The sequence below is a fragment of the Zea mays genome, chromosome 3, assembly GCF_902167145.1.
Source record: "Zea mays cultivar B73 chromosome 3, Zm-B73-REFERENCE-NAM-5.0, whole genome shotgun sequence".
In the NCBI taxonomy this organism is placed as follows: Eukaryota; Viridiplantae; Streptophyta; class Magnoliopsida; order Poales; family Poaceae; genus Zea; species Zea mays.
In genome coordinates, this window is record NC_050098.1 from 210,320,543 (window position 1) to 210,345,002 (window position 24,460).

General features: G+C 48.3%; 1 protein-coding gene across 4 annotated transcripts; it reads right to left on the reverse strand.

Annotated features, from left to right (window-relative positions):
• Positions 1 to 3,770: 3,770 nt before the first annotated feature.
• On the reverse strand, positions 3,771 to 24,460 carry LOC103651283 (chloride channel protein CLC-e). Of its 4 annotated transcripts, none has more exons than XR_002268197.2 (8): positions 23,956 to 24,410; positions 23,046 to 23,433; positions 22,411 to 22,605; positions 21,489 to 21,955; positions 20,405 to 20,947; positions 18,556 to 18,764; positions 18,258 to 18,451; positions 3,771 to 3,812 (listed from the first exon to the last, which is right to left on the reverse strand). XR_002268197.2 is itself a non-coding variant. In XM_008676907.3 (7 exons), the coding sequence occupies exons 1-7, from the start codon at positions 24,262 to 24,264 to the stop codon at positions 18,391 to 18,393; spliced, it is 2,172 nt and encodes a 723-aa protein (XP_008675129.1). In that variant the 5' UTR covers positions 24,265 to 24,460; the 3' UTR covers positions 18,021 to 18,390. The 4 variants fall into 4 exon arrangements, 2 of the variants coding, with proteins under 2 accessions (XP_008675129.1, XP_008675130.1); XR_004857363.1 differs by lacking the exon at positions 3,771 to 3,812 and adding an exon at positions 4,897 to 4,922; XM_008676907.3 differs by lacking the exon at positions 3,771 to 3,812 and having other exon boundaries at positions 18,021 to 18,451; positions 23,956 to 24,460.

The following is a 24,460-nucleotide window of genomic DNA, read 5'->3' on the forward strand; positions in this document are numbered from 1 at the left end:
CCTTGGCCCCGACCAACTGGTCAAAGAGAACATCAATACGAGGCAAAGGATACTTGTTCTTGATAGTTACCGCATTAAGAGGGCGGTAATCTATACACAGCATCAAGCTTTCATCCTTCTTCTTCACAAATAGTGCTGGACAGCCCCAAGGCGAAGTGCTTGGGCGAATAAATCCCTTATCCAGCAACTCTTGCAACTGCTTCTTCAACTCTGCCAACTCAGCGGGTGGCATTCGGTAGGTCCTCTTGGAAATTGGGGCCGTTCCCGGTTGCAACTCGATGGTGAATTCAATATCCCGGTCCGGTGGCATTCCTGGCAATTCATCAGGAAAGACATCTGCATACTCACAGACCACTGGGATCTTCTTCAGGGGTAACTCCGTCATAGAGAAAGCACATGACTGAGAAGAACCCTGACTAGGCAGAATCAAAGAGAAATTTCCGTAGAAAGGAGAATTAACTTCCACGGTACGACTGGCTACATCAAGCACAACTTGGTGCAAGGTCATCCAATTTGCTCGTAGAATAATGTCCACATTTTCCAATCCCAATACAAGAAGAGTGGTTTTGATAATGTGGCTTCCCAGTTGAATAGGCACACTTTGGTTTAATTGATTAGTTGTAATTTTACCCCCAGGTGTGACTATCATGAATGACCCTTTTGAGTGAGAGAATGGCAGTTTGCAATTAGCACTGAACTTTTTGCTAATGAAACTATGAGATGCACCAGAATCAAACAGAATTAAAGCAGGTTGATTATAAACTGAAAAGGTACCGGTCATGATAGGAGCTCCTTCTGGCACTTCTTCTAGAGCAGTGAAGTTGAGCTTCCCTTGCCTGACTTGCACCTTTTGCTTTCTTCCCTTGTCTTGATTTGGTGTTGGCATCTGCCTCTGCTGGTTCCTGGGACAATTCTTGGCATAGTGGCCCACATTGCCACAAGTGAAACACTTGTTCCCATTGCCCTGGCGGAACTGCTGCTGCTGCGGAGGCTGATTATTCCTTGGGGCGGGAGCTGGATAGCGGTTGGGTGCCGGCTGCTGCTGCTGCTGAGGTGGCCTGATCACCCATCTGCCTGCCTGCTGCTGAAAACCCCTGCTCTGATTGTGAGAAACAATCCGGAACCTCTGAGCCTGAGCGGATGGCGCTGCCATTGGTGCCTTCCTCTTCTTCTCTGCCCGGTGAGCAACAATGCAATCCTCCTGAGAGATGGCCATGTTGACCAGCTCATTGAAGCTATCGGCCCGGACAGTGTTGAGTCGTTCCCGCAGTTTGGTATTGAGACCCCTGCGGAAGCGATCCCTCTTCTTTTCATCAGAATCAGCATGATACCCTGCATACTGGCATAAGTCGTTGAAGGCTTGCGCATACTGCAGTACCGTGCGGGTTCCTTGATTGAGGGCCAGGAATTCATTCAACTTCCGATCAAGAATGCCAGCTGGAATGTGGTGCCCTCTGAAGGCAGTCTTGAATTCCTCCCAAGATACTTCACGATCAGCGGGGAGCATAGCACGGAAGTGATCCCACCAAGTCCGAGCTGGGCCGCGAAGCTGCTGCGCGGCGAAGCGAGCCTTGGCCTCATCAGGGCAGTCTCCCATGAGGAGGGGAAACTTGGACTCGACGACGCGAAGCCACACGTCGGCGTCCAACGGATCCTCTGCCTTGGTGAACAAGGGCGGCTGCATGCTCAGAAACTCCTGGTATGTTGCCATAGCCGGAGGTCGCTGATGCTGGCCTCCACCATGATGCTGAGGGTGGGGCTGGCGCTGCAAGAGCTGTCGCAGAATTTCATTCTGCTGGGCCATCAGCTCCTGCACTGTGGGAGCTGGAGGAGGTGGCGGGGGAGCTTGCTCATTTTGCCCGCGACGCTGCCTAGCTGCCATCTGAAACAGAGATTGTCGCCAATGTTATCCCGACTCATATTTCCGAACGACAAGATATCATCTCATATGGAAGGAAAAGGCCATAATCATAATATTAGGTTCGAAAATGAAGATAACATGGTGACAAGGATCCCACAGATATCAAAAGTTTACAGGGTTACATTAATCAGGGGAAAGTACCCATAAGCCTAGTCCAAAATGTGATACTACTAAGCTCGCATAGGTTTCTATCCGCCTAAAAATGTCAAAGCGACTGCTTAACCCTGAGCGGTGGAAGCGACACTGGATACGGGTGAAGGAGGCATCGCGGAGGTAGTCCCATTGGCACCAGGGGCTGGTCCTAGCTCCTCGGGAGCCTCTTCTCCCTCGCTTCCTGCTTCATTGGCCTCCATCTCCAGGTGGTGCATGTCCAAGTGGTCATTGGCTTCCTCAAGTTCCCTCTACACGTCGTGAAGCTGGTTCTCCAAGACATCAATAGTGTTGTCTCGGATCTCCACTTGCTGCTCCAGGGTGGTAATACGCTGGCTCAGCCTTTCCACTTGCAGATCCTTCTCCACCAACTCTGTGGATAGGTCGACCACAAAATCTTCCCGACTGTCGAGAGTGAGCTTGGCAGCCTGAGCGGTGTTAGCAAGAAGTGTCATAGCATCGCTCTGAAGGGCCTGGAGGCGGTACAGCGCGCTCATGCACTGAACAGTGACCCTCCCAACCAAGTCAGGATACATTGCCCACACATCCTTCACATGGCTCACGCGGTTACACCACATGGGGTCATCCTTCTTCTCAGCAGGGAAGAGTCCCAAGGGGTGCATCACCATCTCCAGGGGATGGTAGCCACAGAAAGTCGTCAGAGTCTTCATGGCTGCTGCCTCAACGGTGTCGTCCGTCCTGAGTCCAATCGTCTCAGAGTCAAGAGAACGCCAACCCGGCTGAAGGGGATGAGCCTCCAAAGTTAGCCAGACCCGACAACGAGGTACCCGATGCTCCTCATACAACTGCACTGTGTACAAAGGGGGCGTAGGGTAACCGGCGGAGTTAAGCACTTCCCACAAGATGGAAGGAAAGCCATCGCGAGAAAGGAAGTCAGAACTGAAACGAGAGTCTCCTCCACTGGCGGGGGTGGGTGAATTCATCTGCGGAAGGGAATCAAGATAAAGATTATGGTGGAAGGAAAAAGAAAAAGAGAGCCCGGATGATTTTGAAGAAAAAGGGGGTTAGCTCAAATTTTAATTCCTCTTTGTGTTTTATAATGCATGCATGCTGAAAGAAACGTTGCCTCTCAAAAAGGAAAATAGGGTGCCTTTTTAGGGCATCCTAGAATATAAGTATTGGCCCACAGGGCCTAATTAATTAGCCACCTATTTCTCCCTTTATGCCTAAGGCCTTTCGTCCTAGGTCTAGCGGTCTAGTCCTGACGATCCGTAACAGTTTCTAGGCAAGTTTTAGGTTTTGAAAATTGGTATTCATGTTTTATTGTCCTTCTCTGTGGTGGAATTTGCTCCGATACCAGCTGTGGCAGAACCACCCGAATTATTCCAGCTTAAGTGCCTAAGTCACGCCTCAGGGGCCGTAACACACTTAAATCGGAATAACCCGTCAGTCCCTCAGATCTAGTCTGATAGAGCCACTTAACCAGGATCAAATTCCACAATCTCACTCGAAGGTGAGTCACAGAAGAAATACAATAAAACAGGAAACTTCAAATTAAGTACTGAGTTATTACATAAATCGGAGTTTTTGGAGTAGCAAATAAAGTTCACAAATTAAAGTGCAGCGGATAATCGATGTCGTCGGTAACGAGGAAATGGGCAAGGCCTAGCCCACTACTCCTCGTGCTCCTCTCCTGCCGGAGCAACATCCCACTCGACCGTCCAACCCGGTGGCAGGGTGGTAGGCCAAGTCACACCATCAACTACATCCTGCATGGTACCTGCAAAAATGGTGCCACAAGCAAGGCTGAGTATACTAATACTCAGCTAGACTTAACCGGTGTGAGGAGTCTACTCCTCTACCTCTAGACTATGCAGCTGTTTGGCTGAGGGGTTTGGTTTGCCAAAAGCACTAGCTGTTTCTAAAATCAATTTTTAGCTTTTCAAATTCTACCATCATTAACTTAGCTAGATTTGCTCCTTCTAAGCATACATGGTAACAAGCAATTAGCTCAATCAACAAGTTATCTCATGTAATCCACATTTCACTTCTTACTCGATGCAGTACAAGGAATCAAGCAGTCTCATTAGCTGCGAGAAGCAGACGATTCGAATTGAGTTTTAACCTTGCAAGGTAAACCTAAACACACGTCAAGTCAGGGTACTCCGACCCCACACAAGACAACCGTCCCCATCGATTCCCCGTTCGCGTCCAGGCCTCACCGCCTTGGCATACAATGCTCCACTGACCCCGGCTGCCGCCGTGCAGTGACCGCACTTGTACCCACCATAGCTAGCATGGGAGACCCTGTCTCAGGTCGCATGAGGGATAAAGTCCGCGCCCGGCTTCACTCAGGTACTAGGTTTACCGGTTACCATTTTTCCCGGCATGTGCTTAGTACGTTCAAAAGCTTGACTCAGGTATCCACACATTAATCCTTAATTCATTTTTCCCGTCTCATGGACAAGGCATCCTCCCTGGATCCAAGTCCATAGACCAATATGTACATCCCATTATCAAGATGAATACAATCAATTCCTGACCTCGCGCGAGTGCTAGAAAAATCACTCGACTTCTACCGAGATCCTGATTAGCAAGCAGCTACTCGACCTAGCATACTAGTATTCATCTCAAAAAGGAATCCTAAGTTCATGCAACTAGAGGTTTCAAGCAACTCCTACACTTAAGTGCACATTACAGTCCTACAAGCATTAAGTGTAGTAAAGTAGCATATAGTAACATGGTTATGCATAAAACCGGGGCTTGCCTTCAATTGCTGGGGCTGCGGGGAGATCCTCAATAGCAGCCTCTGGAGCCTGCTCCTGGTCCTCCTCTTGGACAGGTCCTTGCTCGGGGATGAGCACGTACTCTCCGTCGGCAAGATTACAATCTAATGAATGCAATGCGTAAGATATATGCATGATATGATATGTGCTTTAGAATTTACAACTTTAAAGATGTATGGTCTTTTTAAATTTAATCAAGCTAACCTTACTTATGTAAAACCTTTCAGTGGTATACTTGGTAAATTGGGTTAGTTTTAGTGGGATGAGGTTTATTTCTTCCTTCTTTTCTTTTATTCTTTTAATGTTTTGGAGTAGGTTTGAACTACAAGTTGCTTTTATAAAATTCCAAAAATTCTGCAAAAATTAAAGTGGCTTGCTACTGGTGTATGATTCTCTGTCTCAAAATTTGGGGTTCAGAAAGTGAATGGTTTTCTCTGGACAAAATTACCAAATTTTAGGGCAGAAGGGGTACTTTGAACTACAACTATTATTTAACAGTGGGAAATTCTTTAAAACTTATTTTTGCTGGCTTTTAGGTGTCATATCATGACTTGATACAAATTTCTAGTCATTAATACCTTTTAATGATTTTTTTATGGTTTTCTCAAGTTTCTAGCCAAAGGGGTGCTTTCTACTACCACTATATTTGAAAAACATCAAACAACAGAGTTCTTATTTTTCTTAGCTAGTGTTTTGTGCAAGAGCAATCATTCTGGAGTTTGGCTTCTTTTTGCTTAAGGGAAGGGGTGGTATGCATTATTTGAGCTAAATGGCCTTTCTCACAAATTACTAGCAAAAGGTATGGGTTCACTTTCTTTTTCATGGGTTTGCATTTTTCTCTGGTGGTTTATCTCATCATGGACTTAGCTAATTTTTGGTTGCCCATTATCACATTAAAAGGGGTTGCTTATGATTTATTGGAAAAATGCCTTATTATCATTCTGTATTTATTTTCCCTACTTAAAAAGTTAGGCTGGGGTGTTCTGTATTTTTGTAGTGGGGCTCTGGTGGTTATAAGTTCACTGGATTTTTGTTAACCATTTTGGTTATAGTTTTGCAATTCTAATAATTGATTTTCAGTCTTCATAAGGCTAATTAAAGCATCTTAATTAGAAACTGGTCTTAATTAATGGTCTCTGCATTTTTCCTAGGTTCTTGGTTGCATAAGTAAACTAGGAAAAATATTGCTAATCACTGTTCAACATTTTCAAATGCTTTTCTGATTTTCTCTAAGTTGTGGACAAAATGGCTTTAAATGAATAACTACATCATAATCTCTAATGCTGGGGCTCCTACTATTTTTAAACAGTGTCTAATTAAGGTATAAGCATCTACAAATTTTCTTAAGCTCAGTACAAAAGAAAAACTAATTTTCCTTAATTAAACAAGGTTTAGGGGGTTTCTGTTTTTAATTTTAAACTCTAAAATTTAGAACAGAAAGCATATGGTTCACTATTTTTAAATGAAGGATCATAATATTCCAGAGTTAGCAAAATTGGTTTGACAGCTTTTCATTAAGATTTCATCAAGTTATGGATTTTCTAAGTTCTCTGGTTATTTTAAAAGAATAACAGAATTGATTAAAAGGAAAACCACTTTGCACTGGGGTCCCTGGCGGTTTTTCTAAGTTTTCCTTCGCGAATCAGTCCTTAGGTTACTATTCACATGAGTCGCTGACATTACAGAAAACCCCTCGGGTTCTACAGAACCTAACCCGAGGTCCTTCTTCTACCTCAAACAGTAGCCGCGGCGAAGAAAAGGGCGGAGGGGCTTACCGGCGGCAAGACTGTTCCGGTGAAGTGGTCGAGGGTGAAGGGGAGGTCGCGGGGATCACAACGGTGTGCGGAACGTCGACGGAGATGGCCGGAGTTGGTCGGTCCACGCGCGCAGGCGGGGATGCTCGTCGGCGGCGAGGAGACCGGCCTGGTCACGGCGAGGTAGTTCAATTAAATAGGTCAGGGAGGTCCACGGGATGCCAGAGAAGACATGAGCGAAAGGAATTGGGCGGAGACTCACTGGATAGCTCGGTCCACGCGCGGCGGCGGAAGACCGAAGTCCGGTGAGGGTGATCTCGGGCCTCCGGTGAAGTCCGGTCGGGTCCGAGGGCTTGGCAAGCTTCACGGGCTACTGGCGGAGCTAGCCGAAGCACTGGTTGGGCTGGAGGGTGGCTGGAGTGAGCTGGCCTCGGCGGCCGAAGCTCTGGCGGCAATGGCGGGCGGAAATAAGCTCGCCGGAGCCAAGGAACGGTGGCTGCTCGGTGAGGGTGAGTGCGGGGCGAAGTGGGGCGCGCCTGGGGAGGCTTTATAGGCACGGCACGGTGCACGGGCGGTCGTGGACCGGCGAGTGCGCGCGGGCGTGCACTGGGAAGGCGCGGTGCGCGAACGGGCGTGAACCAGGGGTGTCAGCCGCGGTCGAACACGTGTTCCCGTTGCCTCTGCCCCTGTTCAAGCGCCGATTGGGAGCAAATCTTCGCGAATTTGGGCAAGATCACTGCAAGGGATTTGTTCACCAGACCAAGCTTTGTCTTTTATGTATGGACGACGTGCGGTTTTAGGCTAGGGACAGGGAGTTGTAGCGTCACCAAGGTGCCAGTGTCAGAATGCCTGGTCCCGAGGTTGAGCTGCGCCAAAACCGTGTCAAATGGATTTGGTTTGAGTTCAAATTTTCCCAGAATGTGTTCAAGGTAATTTGGCACGACTTTGATATTTGGATCTTCTGGCTTTGAGTTTGGAAAAGCAGAGAACACAGATGATCTTTGAGGAGAGGTCTGAAATTCAGAAATTCAGAAATCTGAATTTCTCTAAGGGTTCATTGATCAAGGGCTGTTTTGGGGATTTAATTGAGTTATTTTGGCTAAGCCTACTTAACCTTTCTTGTTGCTTAATAAATATACTTTAACTTATATAATTGGCTCAACTCAAAATTTTAAACTTTTCATCCTCTTTTTCATATTTTCTCAAATTTTGTTCATGGGGTTTACTTAGGGTTTTGAATTAGGGTTGCACATTCTTATCTTTCAAAAGTCTCAATTGTTTTGATCATGACACTTTTAAGTATATACTTGGTGAATTCTTTCTTACTTAAGTTATTTTGATGCTCATGCTTACTTTGGTTCACAAAAAATAATGGTTCTTGGTTTGGCTTTTTAAGAGAAACCCTAGGTGACACTGGGGTGTCACACTTGCTCCACCTTCTCGGCCTATGCTATGGCCCATAAGGGTAAGGCGACGTCCGACGTCACCTACAACCCGGATGACGGGCCCGAGGCCTACACCAACCCCGCCATCTACAGCCGCCTCCATGACTACACCGCCATGGCGCAGGAGGTCCATGGCCCAGACTATGATCCGAGCACCGAGCCGATCGACCCCGATGTGCTCATGAGGGTCGGAGGAGGCAAGAGACATGGGCGGTACTGGATTGCCGACGGGGCAATCGACTCGTCCTCCACTCCCACTCTGTCTCAGGTGAGAGCAAGGAGCACGGGCTCGAGTCCAGCCATACGACCTCGGCACGACAGCTCACAGCATCGCATACAGCAACTCGAGGTTAGTGTAACTCGTCCTTCCTTGAGTTATATACCTACTCTTTGAGTTACTATAACGTTGGCTTGTAATATTACAGACCCAACTAGAAGAAGAGAGGAGGGAACGTCGCGAGATGGAGGCGAGGATGATGGCGGAGCGGGAGGCAGAGCGCCGGGCAGATCATCAGAGGATGGCGGAGATGTTCCAGTACATGTAGAGCCTTGGCGCCGCACAGGGCATCGCTCCGCCACCTCCATTGTTCCCTCCAGTTGACCCTGCTCTCTTCCACACTCCTGTGAGTATCAAAATTGTAGTTAGATGTTTGTAATGCATCTGGTATAACACATGCAATCTCTTCTCTGTGCAGGGCCAATCTGGGGCGGCATCCAACAACCCTCCGGAAGGGTTCAGCCCAACGCAGCCCCGGTCAAGCCGCCCACCTCCATGAGTGTTGTGCTTTCATTGTTTTAGACTTCTGTACTTGTGTATAATACTTATGTCTGTGTTTGATACTTATGTGAGAGCTTGCGACGTTAGAGACTTATGTTTGTGTTTGATACTTGTGTGGAACACTTATGTTTGTGATGGATATTTATGTTTGTGGTGACGGTTTTATGTTTGTGTTGGCTATTTATGTTTGTGATGATATCTATGATGTATATATGTGATATATATGTGATATCTTCTGTTTGTGTGGATGGAATACAAAAAACAAATAAAAAAGGTATATACTGGTCACTTTGCCGAGTGTAACACTCGGCAAAGAGCACAGACCTGGGCACCGGTTTAGGTTCTTTGCCGAGTGCCGCGCAGAGCACTCGGCAAAGAGCCTGACATGGGGACCCTCCCTGGCGGGCTCTTTGCCGAGTGTCCCAAGTGGCACTCGGCAAAAGAGTTATCTTTGCCGAGTGTCTACCCGACAGCACTCGGCAAAGATAACTCCTTTGTCGAGTGCCACTGGGGACACTCGGCAAAGCCGCCGTCTCCGTCACACGGCGCCGTAACGGCTACTTTTCTTTGCCGAGTGCTCTCTGGCACTCGGCAAACCTCTTTGCCGAGTGCCCGAGAAAAAGTACTCGGCAAAGAAGGCTTTGTCGATGCACTGTTTGCCGAGTCTTCTTTGCCGAGTGTCACACTCGGCAAAGCCTTTGCCTGAAGCACTCGGCAAAGCCTGCGAATCCGGTTGTGATATTAGGGGCCAAATACCTGGATGCTTGTTTCTCCGGCTAGTATAGTTGTAGTTGTGCCAAAAACGAGCCTTTGTACCATCCCCTAAATTAATTGTAGTTCGGTTAAATAATAGTCGGTCAGCATCATGGAAGGGAAGATCCATTCCTACTCCTACCCAAGGTTTGGAGTCTTTCGTCCAATCTTGCCACAACCAGCATAGTCTGAGGACATGGCCAAACCTATTGACACTAGGCACCCCTAACTCATTTAAAAGCATTTAGACCATTAGTTGAGTTTTAGTGATTAATGACAAGATAATTTATTATGGCTAACATGTATTTTACAAAAACAATATGAGTTATGTCGTGATAATACAAAATTATTAGGCTTTTGTGGTATTTATGTCTCTATTGTGGAAATCAATTATTGATTTTCAAAGAATAAGTGAGAAGGTTAAGGATCAATTAGTTCTAAATGATAATAGAGTTGTTGAACACTTGGACTAATGATAGGATATTTATTTTTCCTTCAGCCATACTATAAAGGTGGGCGTGAAATGGATAGATTGGCCTAGGCAAGTTTAATTAAGAGTGGCGATGCACACTTGTAAGGTTACGGCTAGAGGTGTGAAAACTAAGTTTTTTTGTCTTTTTTTTCTTTGATTGTAAATAAATAGAATATAGAATCTACTATGCAACTTTATATTGTTATTTTTAGCATTGAGCTTGTAAATATTCATAAAATATAAGCCTCAAATATATTATATATCTTCTCAAATCTCTACTATTTATTAAGGTTGTAAGGGTAGCCTGTCATTCCGTGTTCTACCATCATTTCTGTTCTGCTATTCTCATTCTCCCCTCCCAGCACAGCTCATTCCCATGTTCTACCACCATTCTCATTCCTTGTTATGCCTTCCTCATTTTCCCCTCCCCGCAAAGACCATTCTCATTCTCCTGTAGCCCACGCCTAGCTAAAAATTTAAAAATACAAATGACCCTAGAGGGGATTTAAACCCATGACCCCTCAGACAAATACGAGCAGTATTTACCACTACACCACATGTGTGTTTATGTCTACATCTATGACAGAAAAAATCTATTACATCTCTCACCAAGCTCACCTGCTACCATTGCACAATACATAGTACTAGATAAGTATCACCGAGATTCTTGAATTATATTTTTGGATGGGGGAGTAGTATTTAAAGAAAAGCCTTGCATGCAATTTTTTTGTTTGAATAATGTTTTCAACTTAAATTCTTTTTTTGCATGTGTGGCATTTATTCTCCATAATATTTTTCCATGGATCTGACTTGTGAGTCATTTTCATAAACCAACGCCAAGGATGAATCCATGTTTCTTACTTTGAAACCCTAAACAAACACCACTACCAGGAGGCGCTCGCGTTGGCGTCGCTCATCGACGACGAGAAGAAGCTTGGCGACTGCTAGTTCGACCTCTGGAAACAGCCCTACGTGGCCGCATGCGCCGCTATGTACGACAAGCTCCGGCGCAGCTGTCGCTTGGACACGGTTCAGAGCGGATGCACTGCGCTGTCTACCGTCAAGCAGGGAACCTCATGGTCGTAGCCAACGTCGGCGACTCTTGGGTTGTTCTGGGCACCGCATCCGACGATGGCGTCATCACGCCGTCCAGCTCATCGTCCACCTGAAGCCCAGCCTGCCACGTAAGTCGCTACTGACCGACCATGCATTCTTGTGCGCTAGGACGATGGTCGTTCTGACGTTGCGTGAGTGTCCTCGAACATGATGTATGTAAAGGAGTAGCGCATCCGGTGGTGATACGGCAGGTGTACTACCTCACTGATGAGCCCGAGGTGCACTTCATCTGGCAGCCCAGCCAAAAGTCATCGGTACTCGCCATATCGCGCGCGTTTGATGACTACTATGTCAAGGACTGTGGCGTCATCTCGGCGTCGGAGATGACGCAGAGGAGGACTGACAACAAGACCAGTTCATCATCCTCACCACCGTCGGGGTAGCTTTTTGCGTCGGCCTGTCTTTAATTCTCTTCGCAAACACACACTTATCTTTTTGTTTAAGCAAGCATGTATGGTGGTGCATGCCTGAGGACTGACGATGTACGAGAGAACTTCTTCCGGCAGGTGTGGAACGTGCTCTACAATGATGAGACCATACAAATCGTGGCATATATCGAAGTCTGCATTATACTGATGGTTGCAATGTAGTGGTGAAACAGTTAGATTAAAATAACAAAATTTATGTATAGCCAGGATCATAAATGAATTATAAAAACTTTTCTCATAACAGTATAACACATATTTTGTATATAAGTTATCGTGGTATTATATGTTCCCGTTGCAACGCACGGGTACTAACCTAGTGATACAAAATTCGAACACATATGAATATTTTTCACTTTTTTATGTAGGGAGTAAATAATGTATAAAATAATTTATGTAGTTTTATTCTTATTTGTGATAATGTGCTTGATAACATATAGAAAAGATTAACATCAAATTTTATACCATGTCTATTTTCAAATATTAAATTTGTCATGATAATTCGGATACCCACTTTCATCCTAGTGCTAGATAAACATATGAGAGTTCATAAGAAGTTTGAAATAAAACACCAACTCAAAAAGCAATCGCAATAAGTGAATTAGCGGTTCTACATTAGCACCGGACCACTAGACAGAAGTGTGCCATGTTGAAAATCAGCATAGCACTAGTGTGTTTGATGTCCACCGGATATGATGCACCACCAGATAGACCACCCAGAGGCTTGCAGAATTCGTCTCGGACTCACTCGATGTTAGAGATGGCAATGGGTAAAAACCCGCTGGGTATTACGTGCCCAAATCCATATCCGCAAAGAAAAAATACGTCCGCTAAAAAACCCATACCCATGACGGGTATGAAATTTTGCCCAAACTCATACTCATGCGGGTTTCGGGTACCCAACGGGTTTCCCATACCCACTAACATCAACATAAAAATAATTCATCATGTAAATGACAATCAATACATTAATAAGCTAGCATAAAAGGAACAAGTGATAACTAATTTTAGCCTAAAATTTGTTACATGAAGTTTATTTCAATTAGAACATATTTAATTAATAATATTATGAGACATATTTATAAGGAATGTTGATTTTAAGGCGGGTTTTAAAAACCCATGGGTTTGCGGGTATGGGTAGCGGAAGAGCGAACCCGTACCCACGTACCCGTTGGGTTTCCATTTGAACCCATTAACAAACCCATGGGTAGAGAAATTGACCCAAACTCATACCTAATAGAGCAAAAACCCACCGGGTTTCGGATAGCGGGTACCCATTGCCATCTCTACTCGATGTCCTATCAGAGTACTTTTTGAATGTGTTACACCGGACATGATACTCCGAGAGGACGAGAGGTATGTAACTATGCACTCGAGTGTTGTGCTCAACAGATTAGACATAATAGCAACGTTGTGCACAACCCCTCACGCATAGAGACATGGTATGGATAGAGCAAATCAACCTCTTCAATGCTTTCATATTCATTGGTTTATTCGAGCATTCCTGTATTTGACTTTATGTGTTTATCCAAAAGAAGTGGAAAGAATGATAGAAATGTTACAAAACCTGATCTTCTTGCTTATCTTCCCGGTCCCCAGCAGCTATATATTTTGATAAAAAAACTCGCTAGCTATTCAGTTTCAGTTACAATGATTGAGAGTTGGAGAATGAAAACCCTAACCCTAACAGGGGTTGGGTGATATATTAATAGGCTGAGTAAACTAGGCCAGGCCCATTACAGAGGGGTGAGATGGTCATTACACGGGGAAGACCCCAAACCCTAAACGGGTATATTCTAACACCCCCCGCAGTCACAACTTTATCCTGTACAGATGTTGAGACTGGATCGAAAGTCTAAAAATACACTCGACGGTAACCCCTTGGTGAAGATATCGGCGAACTGCAGCGTGGTGGGGACGCTGAGAACCCGAACGTCACCGGCAGCGACACGCTCGCGGACGAAGTGCAGGTCAATCTACACATGCTTCGTGCGCTGATGTTGCACGGGGTTGGTGGAGAGGTAGACCGCGCTGACATTGTCGCAGTAGACGAGGGTGGCGCGCTGGAGGGGACTGTGGAGCTCGTGGAGGAGCTGGCGCAGCCAGGAGGCCTCTGCCACGCCGTTGGCCACGGCACGGTACTCAGCCTCAGCGCTGGAGCGAGAGACGACGGGCTGACGCTTGGCGGTCCAAGAGACGAGGTTGGCGCCCAGGAACACAGCGTAACCGGAGGTGGACCGGCGCGTGTCGGGACAGCCAGCCCAGTCAGCATCGGTGTAGACCACGAGCTCCGACGTCGTGGATGGTCGGAGAAGGAGGCCGTAGTCGAGGGAGCCGCGGAGGTAGCGCAGAATCCGCTTGAGCACGGTGAGATGGGGCTCCCGCGGAGTGTGCATATGCAGGCACACCTGCTGGACGGCGTATGCGATGTCGGGCCTTGAGAAGGTGAGGTACTGGAGCGTGCCGGTCAGGCTCCGGTAGGACGTCGCGTCGGCGACCGGAGGCCCATCGTCCGCAGAGAGCTTCGTCTGAGTGTCGACAGGTGTGGAGCAGGGCTTGCAGTCAGACATGCCAGCCCGCTCCAGGATGTCGATGGCGTACTGGCGCTGGTGGAGGAAGAGACCCTGGGGCCGGCGCTCGGCAGTGATGCCGAGGAAGTGGTGTAGGGGCCCCAGGTCCTTCATCGCGAACTCCCGCTGAAGGGCGACGATCGTGCGGTGTAAAAGGTCGGCGGTGGATGCCGTGAGCACAATGTCGTCGACGTAGAGCAGGAGGTAGACGGTGTCGTCGCCGCGCCGGTAGATGAACAGGGACGTGTCCGACTTGGCCTCAACGAAGCCGATGGAGGCCAGGTAGGAGGCGAAGCGACTGTACCATGCCTGTGGCGCCTGCTTGAGGCCGTACAGGGACCGGTTCAGCCGGCAGACCAGATCCGGACGGTCGACGTCGACGAAGCCGGTGGGCTGGCTGCAGTAGACAGTCTCCGTCAGAGTGCCATGGAGGAAGGCATTCTTGACATCGAGCTGATGGATCGCCCAGTCGCGGGAGAGGGCGAGGGAGAGGACGGCGCGAACAGTGGCAAACTTGACGACGGGGCTGAAGGTCTCGTCGTAGTCCACTCCGGGGCGCTGTGTGAAGCCCCGAAGAACCCAACGGGGTCAGCTTGTGGCGAAATAGCCACTTGTCGGTGACCACGTTGGTGCCTGGTGGACACGGCACCAGGTCCCAGGTGTGGTTGGCCAAGAGGGCCGCGTACTCCTCCTCCATAGCACGACGCCAATGTGGGTCGGCGAGGGCAGTGCGAACGGAGGAGGGCACCGGGGAAGCGTCGGGTGGAGTGCTGGACGTATCAGCTGCCAGGATCAGTCGGTCGACGGGGCGAAGAACGCCAGCGGCGCGCCGAGTCAACATCGGGTGGACATGTCCGGGGTCGCGGTGGATGGCGACCGGGTGGTATACGGACGGCTCGGAGCGAACCGCCGGAGCGTCGAGAGCGGCGGGTGTGGCCGGCTCACGACGATGATAGACGACGGCGGGGTCGGCGAAGCGGGTCGTGCTCGTCGACAGGCCCGAGTCGGGGGGCGCGGAGGTAGTGGCATGGCCGCGGCGGTGGTAGACGAGCGTGGGGTTGGCGAAGCGAGCCGGGGTCGACGGGGCCGCGTGTGGCGCAGGCGGGGTCCACAGGGCCGCGCGTGGCGCAGGCAGGATCGACGGGGCCGCGCGTGGCGCAGGCAGGATCGACGGGGCCGCGCGTGGCGCAGGCGTGGTCGACGGGGCCACGCGTGGCGCAGGTAGGATCGACGGGGCCGCGCGTGGCGCAGGCGTGGTCGACGGGGCCGCGCGTGGCGCAGGCAGGATTGACGGGGCCGCGCATGACGCAGGCATGATCGTCGTGGCCGCGCGTGGCGCATGTGGGGTCGACGGCACCGTGCAAGGCGCGGAGATGGGCGCGAGCTGTGGCGTCGTGGCTGCACGAGGAGTAGGTAACGGCACAAGTCCTTGTGCCTGGGGTGGGGGGACCGGGTCGGACTCGAGGAGGGAGTCAAGATCAGTGGGTGGGGTGGAGCCTGCAAGGGGAAACACATCTTCGTCGAAGACGACGTGACGAGAGATGATGATGCGGTGGGAGGTGAGGTCCAGGCATCGATACCCCTTATGGTCAGGGGAGTAGCCGAGGAAGAGGCAGCGAGTGGAGCGAGGAGAAAGCTTGTTAGGGGCGGTAGCGGAAATGTTAGGGTAGCAGGCACAGTCGAACACGCGCAGGTGGTCGTAGGAAGGGGCTGTGCCGTACAGGGCGAAGTGAGGTGTAGGGTGGCTCACCGCCTTTGAGGGAAGACGGTTGAGGAGATGCGTGGCGGTATGAAGGGCCTCTGCCCAGTAGGTGGCAGGGAGAGACGCCTGAAAGAGAAGGCAGCGGATCATGTTGGTGGTGGTGCGAATCATGCGCTCGGCCCGGCCGTTCTGAGCAGAGGTGTAGGGACACGAGAGACGCAACTGGACGCCGTGAGTGAGGAAGAAAGAGCGGGAGGCGTTGTTGTCGAACTCGCGGCCATTGTCACACTGCAGGGCACGGACCGGGCGACAGAACTGGGTGGATACCCAGGCGAAGAAGTGAGTGAGGATGGTAAATGTGTCGGACTTCAGCCGAAGGGGGAAAGTCCAAAGGAAATGGGAGTAGTCATCCAGAATGACCAGGTAGTACCTGTAGCCAGAGAGGCTAAGGACAGGAGATGTCCAGAGATCACAGTGGACAAGATCAAAGGCCTGAACAGCCCTGGACGTGGAAGTGGAAAAAGGAAGACAGGAGTGACGGCCGAGCTGACAAGCATGACAGAGGCGCTCAGAAGAGCCCCGAGTGTATGATATGTTAGAGTGGCCGGAAAGCTGGGACATGACGTCAGGTCCAGGGTGCCCGAGGCGACGGTGCCAGATGGCGGAGGAGGTGATGGTAGTAGCAAGAGCATGTGATGAGGCTACTCTGGTGTGGGGAGTGGAGGGCAAGTGAAGAGAATAGAGGGGGCCGGAGCTGTCACAGCGAGCGAGCACAGCATGTGTGGGAAGGTGGCGTATGGTGAGACCCCAGGGGTCGAACTCCATAGAGCACTGGTTGTCACTAGTGAAGCGACGAACCGAGAGGAGGGGATGAGTCAGTCCGGGAGCAACAAGGACGTCGTTAAGGCAGAATGGTCCTAGAAGAATCGATGTACCTACAGAGGTGACAGGGAGGATGGAACCGTTGCCGACGACGATGGAGGAAGGATGTGAGGGGTGGGGTGGATGGGAGTGGAGTAACGAACTAGTGGTGGGGGTAGTGTGGAAGGAGGCCCCGGAATCAACCACCCAATCGGTGGTGGGAGGGGGAGGTGGTGGTGGCGAAGGTACGGTGTGAGCGGAGAGGGCCAATGAGGGTGCCTCGATAGAGGCACTAGGAAGGGAGGGAGATGACATGGGCTCAACCGCAAGGGAGGCGATCGCAGCATGTGGGAAGACAAGCGGTCCAGGCACGTGACGGCCCGCTTGAGGGTGGACCTCGACGCAGTCCCGGAGAATAGGGTTCCAGACGGGATCGAAGGACATGAACATGCCCCGGACGAGCTGGCTGTCGTGGAGGAGGACACGCACAGGCACGAGAGTGGCTGGCGAGGTAAAGCTCATGTAAGGTGGGGGTGACGCCATGGAACCGGTGTGGGTGGAGACAACGAGGTGGGCCGTCAAGAATGGAGAATGGAGCACGCAGCCACAAGGATCGGGTCGGGCGACGTGGCTAGGAGCAGAGGCCGACAGCGGCCGACAGCGCCCGACGGCTAGGGATGAGGGGGCCACGATGGGGAGCGCGCTCGTCAGGGAGAAGGGCGGCTGGGACCAGCGGCCGACGGGAACGAGGGGAGGAGGCCGGGTGAAGCGCCCGAACCCAAGCAGAAGAAGCTGAGCGCCGCAGCGAGGCCGACGGCAGTGGACCCGCGGCCTAGCTTGGCGACGGGAGGGAGCAGAGGGATAGGGGACGCGCACTCCGGCGGAGCAGGGGAGACGGCGGTGTCCACGCCTGCCAGTCGCCGATGCAGGGGTGACTGCTAGCGCAACCAGCAAGCCTCAGGGGCGACGACGCGCGCGTCTGCAGCGGGACGACGGCGGCAGCAGCGCCACCCGCGCCTGCACACGAGCGGCGGTGGCAGTGACGCCCGCGCCTGGTCCCAAGCGGCCTGGCGGCGTCGGAGAGGTGGCGCTGCAGGCTGCTGCACGGCGGCGGGTCTTGCGCGCCTGGGATGGCAGGGGCACGGGGAAGGAGGCCCGCGCACAGGAGCGCGACCCAAGCAGCCGGCGGTGGGGTGGCCGGCGGCGCGAGGAAGAAAGGAGGGGGCGCGGGAGGGGTCGGCGGCCGACGGCTGGGGGGTTGGGGAAGCCGACGGCTGTGGGTGGGAGGAGAAGAGAGATGAAAGTGGCTCTGGTACCAAGTTGGAGAATGAAAACCCTAACCCTAACAGGGGTTGGGTGATATATTAATAGGCTGAGTAAACTGGGTCAGGCCCATTACAGAGGGGTGAGATGGTCATTACACGGGGAAGACCCCAAACCCTAAACGGGTATATTCTAACATTGAGAACTTGTAGCAAACAAGAGCAACAAAACCTCACCATTGCAGATAGTCATGGTGGTAACCGGTAAGCGGGATACTTCGAGAAAAATATGGAGACCCACCTTAACCACATGCCTGAAGCACGTTTTTACTTAGCAACTAATAACCTGGAGAGGTATTAGCCTTGACCAGGAAAAGAAGCCAGATTTGCCAAGTAGGGAGTGCTTCTGTGTCGTGTCATTCCTTCCTTTCGTGCTACCTCTCTTCCTTCCTGATCCCATACATAGAACTGAAAATTTCTTTTGTTGCCATGGCTCTGAATGAAAACACAGCAACAAATACAAACGACGACTGTTGGTATAAGATGCAACTGGAAACGCAGGCAATACTATACCAATTTTAGAAGAATCATCCAAATACCTTCGAGCAATGGCAATGCATTCTCGGTCTACAAAACCTATCAAAAGTCCTCTGTCCTGAAGATTAGCATCCTCAGAAACTACAGGTAGGTGATCCACATCATGAGAGTCCATAATCTTCTCTGCAGTAGTAAGTGGCATCTGAGGCGTCACAGACCACGATTTACACTTGCCTGCTTGGCAAACATGAGATATCAGGAGTTCCTTTACCTGCATCAAGGTTGAGAAAGCTGCCAATAAGTTAGTTAATTAACAAAAAATGCCATGTCAATTCGAAGAATCTGCTCAGAAGGAAAGGTTTTCTGACTGCGAATAGTGATTTCAATTGCACCCTCTGTGAGCTTAACCGTGAGACAACCTATCATTTATTGTTTGATTGTCCTTTTAGCTCAAAATGCTGGAATTATGTGGGTATTCAGTGAAATCATGAGCTGGATTTCTTTTTTATGATTGCGGAGGCAAAGAGTGCCTTCGGTCAGCGCTTCTTCATGGAAATTATGGTTGTTGCTATTTGGACCATCTGGAAGCAGAGAAAGCGCTTCTTCATGGAAGTTATGGTTGTTGCTGTTTGGACCATCGAGAAATGACCTCATCTTCAGGAATCTGGCCCCCTCCTTTTCTTCCTGGAGGATATGCTTCAATGACACTTTGAAGCTTCAGAGGCTTAGATTTAGCTCTGCTCTCAATTTCAGAATCTCTTTTTGGCTGAACTCTCGCTAGCTAGCCTTCCCCTTTTCTTTGTTATTTCAGTATCCTTTGTACTTTCGTTCTGCTTTACTTTAATAAATTTGTGCTGTAGGGTCACCGTAAAAAAACAAAAAGGCCATGTGCCAATAAATATTGCGTATAGACATTCTCTAAAATACCATTTGACCTCACTGAACGTAAAATACATTTATTTTATGTGTTAAAGAAAAACTCGGAAGCAGAGCAACTTTAGAGACCATGATTAATCATGACTTCAGGAACTAACGAAACCTATCAAATTTTTTTATTTGATACATTCGTAACACAAACGATATGGTGTCTAGTGTAATTTACTCCATGCCTGCTTGTTTTGGTGCTTTTGATCATAATATGGCATGCAACACTCAACTCCCTGCTACTCCCTCCGATCCTAAATATAAGTCCACTAGGACATTGACATAATAGATATAAGAATATATTGATGTAAATAGAAAGAATTATATAATGAAGTATGTTCCATGATTGATATACTAGCCTCAACCTCATGTTAGCAATCTATATAACTCTTGAAGGAACTTAGGAGTTAGGACAAAGGCGCAAGGCTAAATGGAGTTATATTTGGGATCCAAGGGAGTAGATGCTACAATCAAGAGTTGTGATCAATGCAATTACTATATAAGGTGAGTATACAGAGGAAGGAGGTTCGACCTATGGTTGTAACAGGATCACGAACCTTGGTGAGGGTGGCCATGGCGTTTTTCTCCCGGAGGCACGGGTGGCGATCTAGACTTCGGATCGGTTATCATTAGATCAATGTCTTTTTTGGTTTTTTTTAGTTGGATATGTGCATTAGGCAGAGGCCGGAAGTTCTGTACCAAGGATTTGTATCCTCTTGATGTAATGACTTGGTATTTTCAATATAAGCTTCCTTTATCTAAAAAAAATATAAGGTGAGTATATCGAAAGTTCGAAACAAACTGGTGTAGGTGGTGCCCTCTGTTGTGAAAAAAGGGAAAATAACTACGCATAAGACAAGACTTGAGACAGCAAGAGATTCATAGAACTGGAAAAAAAACTAGCAGACCTATAGCATGCATATGTATTATACAGAACTCCAAAATCAATCAAATGATTGAAAAAACACTGATATTCTCACATTTTACCTCAGCTTGTGATCTGGTAGTTTTTGCAGCTTTGCAAAAATCTTGGATATTCTTTAGTGCCAGCAAGCCTCTTGCAGATGTGTTATTCTCAGTTATCATAACAAAGGGCTGCTTCTCGGCAAGCATAAGATCTAGTGCCTCAATTAATGGGGTTGTCATTGAGACAGAGAAGTAGTTAGTTTTCATGGCCTCACCAACAGTAAGATTTTTGAACATATTGCTGTCGTTGGCATCATAGACACAAAGGGAGCTTTCAATTTTATATAATTCTAACGACAAATCAGCTGCATCCATGGAAGTGGCCTCTTTGTTTTCAGTGAGCATGTCGTTTGCTTGCTGAGGAATACTCGATTTATCCTCCCAAGAATCCAGCTTACTCCTAATTCTTTTAGAGAACCTTTGAGGAGAAGCAATCCAGGATGATAACCCAACAGCCCCGAGCAAAGGTAGAACTATACGATAGTCTTGTGTAAGCTCAAAAAGTAGTAGGACAGATGTCAGAGGCACCTTGCATACACCGGCGAGGGTAGCTGCCATACCTACCTGTGAGGATTAATAAAAAAGGAAGAAACAAGCAGAGATCAGAGGATTAAACAAAAAGGAAGAAAACATAAGCAGAGATCACACTGCTTAATATTGCCGTCCAAGATTATAATGTGTAAGTTTCATTGGCAATAAGTTGTGACAGGGAGTAGAAAGCTAGTTAACACTACATAGGTACCTGTACGTTGCAAGGGAAATCTAGTAAGCCCCAATAAACAATTTTAAATTCTTGTTATCTTCACAATCATTTATTTTTTATTGAAAAAAGCAAATAGGTCATTAAGCTAATAGCAATTATCTGGTGACTTTTTTAGAATAAATAGTTAATAGCAGGTGGTATTGTGAGCAAATATATCGAGCTATACAGGTCACATCACAAGCTAATGGTATGGCAGGATTTTAAAGAGGTGGAAGCAAGATAATAACAATCTTGAACAGAGGACAACTGCATAAATATTACCATACTGTAAAATGATGGATATAGAGGGATTTGAGAATACGAAAATGCAGATGAAAAAGCTGAATTTGGTAGACATGTTACCAGGCCATATGCTTGAGGTGATGCCACATCTAAGAATGGGACATGCAGCAATGGTTCAGGGCCAGTAAATGTAAACTTCATGAATTTGCCATATGCCATCCCTGTAGCTGCACCAATAAAAAGAGATGGTGCATAATAACCACCAACCAATCCAGAAGCCCTGCACAAAGATGTTGCTAATATTTTCACTCCAATAAGCTGAACCAATATGGTCGTTGAGAGGCCGCTTGTAAATGGCCGTGATTCCAGCAAGATATCAACATTTTCAAAGCCCCAGTACAATACTTCAGGGTACAAAAGTGCAAGGAGACCAACAATGAGGCCACCTAAAGCCGGAGATGCAGCCTTCGGTAACCCTGTTGTCCTTTGTAAACTTTCAACTGCCTTCATAGCAAGTGATGTACATCTTGATAATGCAATTGACACCAACCCGCAGAAGACACCCAGCAAAAGGTATAGAGGAAGTTCTGACAGTTATGAAGTCATGTAAATATCCTCATACTTTCAATCTCTGGAGCATGAGAAACAAAATGTTGAAAGAGGATATCATTAAACAAACACCATAACTATCCTACCATCAAGAGGATTGTAAAGGCATGCTTTGACTGTATCAGGCAAAAGATGGTACCACAGCTTATTATTTACGTAGTAGTGCCGTGATGGTGTAATATGTATTTGAACGACTTTTCTGTAAATTTGTATGGACAGAAAGAAAAATTTGTATGCTCTCAAAGACAATATACACCACCTCCAATTCCTCAGCTAACTTATCAGGACAATGGACAAAAGCATGTGCACTTTGAAACAAATTAATGCAAAGTTGCAAACATCATCTAACTTACAGCAATATTATATGTGTCGTATTTCATCACTAAAAGTTGTGTGTAAGTGGACCAACAGTACAAGGAATTTCATAAAGTACCTGTTGGGGAGCGAAAATCATATTCCGGAACAGTGAAAGCGGGATCAGAACCTAGACCAATCTCTGAAACAACAGATGCTATCACTGAACTGAGTATCACCATAGGTGTCGAGTTGGCAAGGGATGAGGAATCCGCAGAAGGCCACAAAACAGATTCCACAGCAAAAAAACACCCAGCAACAGCAGCATTAAAACCTAAATACAAGGCAATAACATAGAATATAAGTAAAATGAAATCAGAAAGAAGGCAGAAAACTGCATAGACATGTTGAGTTATTGAGAATTTCAAGTATCCATGGAAGGCAAATCGAATGCAAGCTAATGGGTTAGTGTCCCATATGCCATGTATTACATCATGTATAACTATCAGCACATCAATCTATTCAACAAGGTGATTAAAAGAATTATCATACAGCAGCATTGTGATGAGAAATTATAGGGGTAACAATCGACAATAGCCATAGGTAAGGCGATGAAATGATGATGCCATGATGTTCTGTTGGTGTTGGGGGCAATCATTTGACATTGACATGAAAATAATTCAGAAACCATTCTGAGCATGTTGAACTTTTCTAGAACACAGCATGCTGAACTTAATAACGACAAGCATCAAAACTCTAATTAGTCAAATTTACCAGATGAAAGCCCAGCTGCTGACCCAGCTGCCACAAGAGACAGCCTTTTCCCACCGTCCCACTCAAATACATCACCAAATCCTTTGGCTATTGCAGAACCAATTTCCACACTGGGACCCTCAGGACCCAGTGAATTGCCAGTTCCAAGAGTGAAAGATGCTGCCACAGCTTTCAAGAATGGTCTAAATGCACTCTTTATCTTGGACACAGGGGCATCTGAGTTAGTTTCTATCTGACTTCTTAGAGCGTTCAATCCACCCACTATAACACCTCCACTGACCGGAACAAATATCACTCTCTGCCAGACTTCACCAATCGGTTCTTCCCTCAGCCATGAAGCGCCTCGCAAAGGAATACCGTCCCAAAATACGTCACGTATTTCATGAACCTATGTCAAGAAATATGGGCATCTTAAATCACAGTATGTAATAATATGATGTACTTTAAACGGACAGCACATGATTTAAGCAATGCATTTTCACTCTTCAGTGCTAAAAATGGACCCAATATGTTACAGATTTCCGAGTGTGTCATATAAAGGTGACACAGGCAATGAGGCAACTTCAAGTCCAAACCCGCTGTTCATTTGAAGCCTGTGAATTAGTATAAACAACTAAACAAGGCGGAACTAAGGTGATCCTACAACCTGTAAGGTTGGAGGACAATTGATAAAGCATGTAACCTTCTAGGTGGGAACTAATGCTAAATCCGAGGACTTGTCAGAATGTAATGTGACTGGATAGCATAGCAAACTGATTGAGCAATGCTGAATGTCAAAATTAAGACCAAACCCGCTGTTCAGTTGCCTTCAACCAATTCGCCTCTGAAGTTCAACCGTACTACGGCCTCTGTTTGACACCGGGGATGAAACCATGAGACCAGAGTCGAGCTCGCGAGGTGGCTACCGTACCGAGAGGTTGAAGAGCACGATGGAGACGCCGGTGAGGAGGCCCACGAGGCAGGCGGCGAGCGTGACGAGGTCGCGGCCAGCCACTGGCTCCTCCGGGGCCTCCTCCACCTCCTCGTCTCCGCGCGCGGCCTCGCTCTCCTCCTCCGTCACCGCTCGTCGAACGACCCGAAGGCGCGCGCTCCCGCCGCGCCGTGACGACAGCTCCAGAGAGCGGCCGCCCGCGCGGCGCAGGCGGAGGAGAGTGGGCGCGGAGTGGGGCGAGGCGAGGAGGATGAGCGAGGACAAGGAGGGGGCTGCGAATGCCGCCATGGGGGGCTCTGATCGTTCACCGGCTATCTCAGCCTCATCTCGTAAATCGTGAATTGCGCGCTGAGCCACTGGCTCACGAAGGCAAAGGGTGAAGGGGGGGAGAGAAACGGCACGCCGGCAAGCGAACGAACTACTCCGAGTTGCTGACTTGCTGTACCGTCGCTCGGCGGAGGCCGGAGGGAGCCGTTTTTTTCTT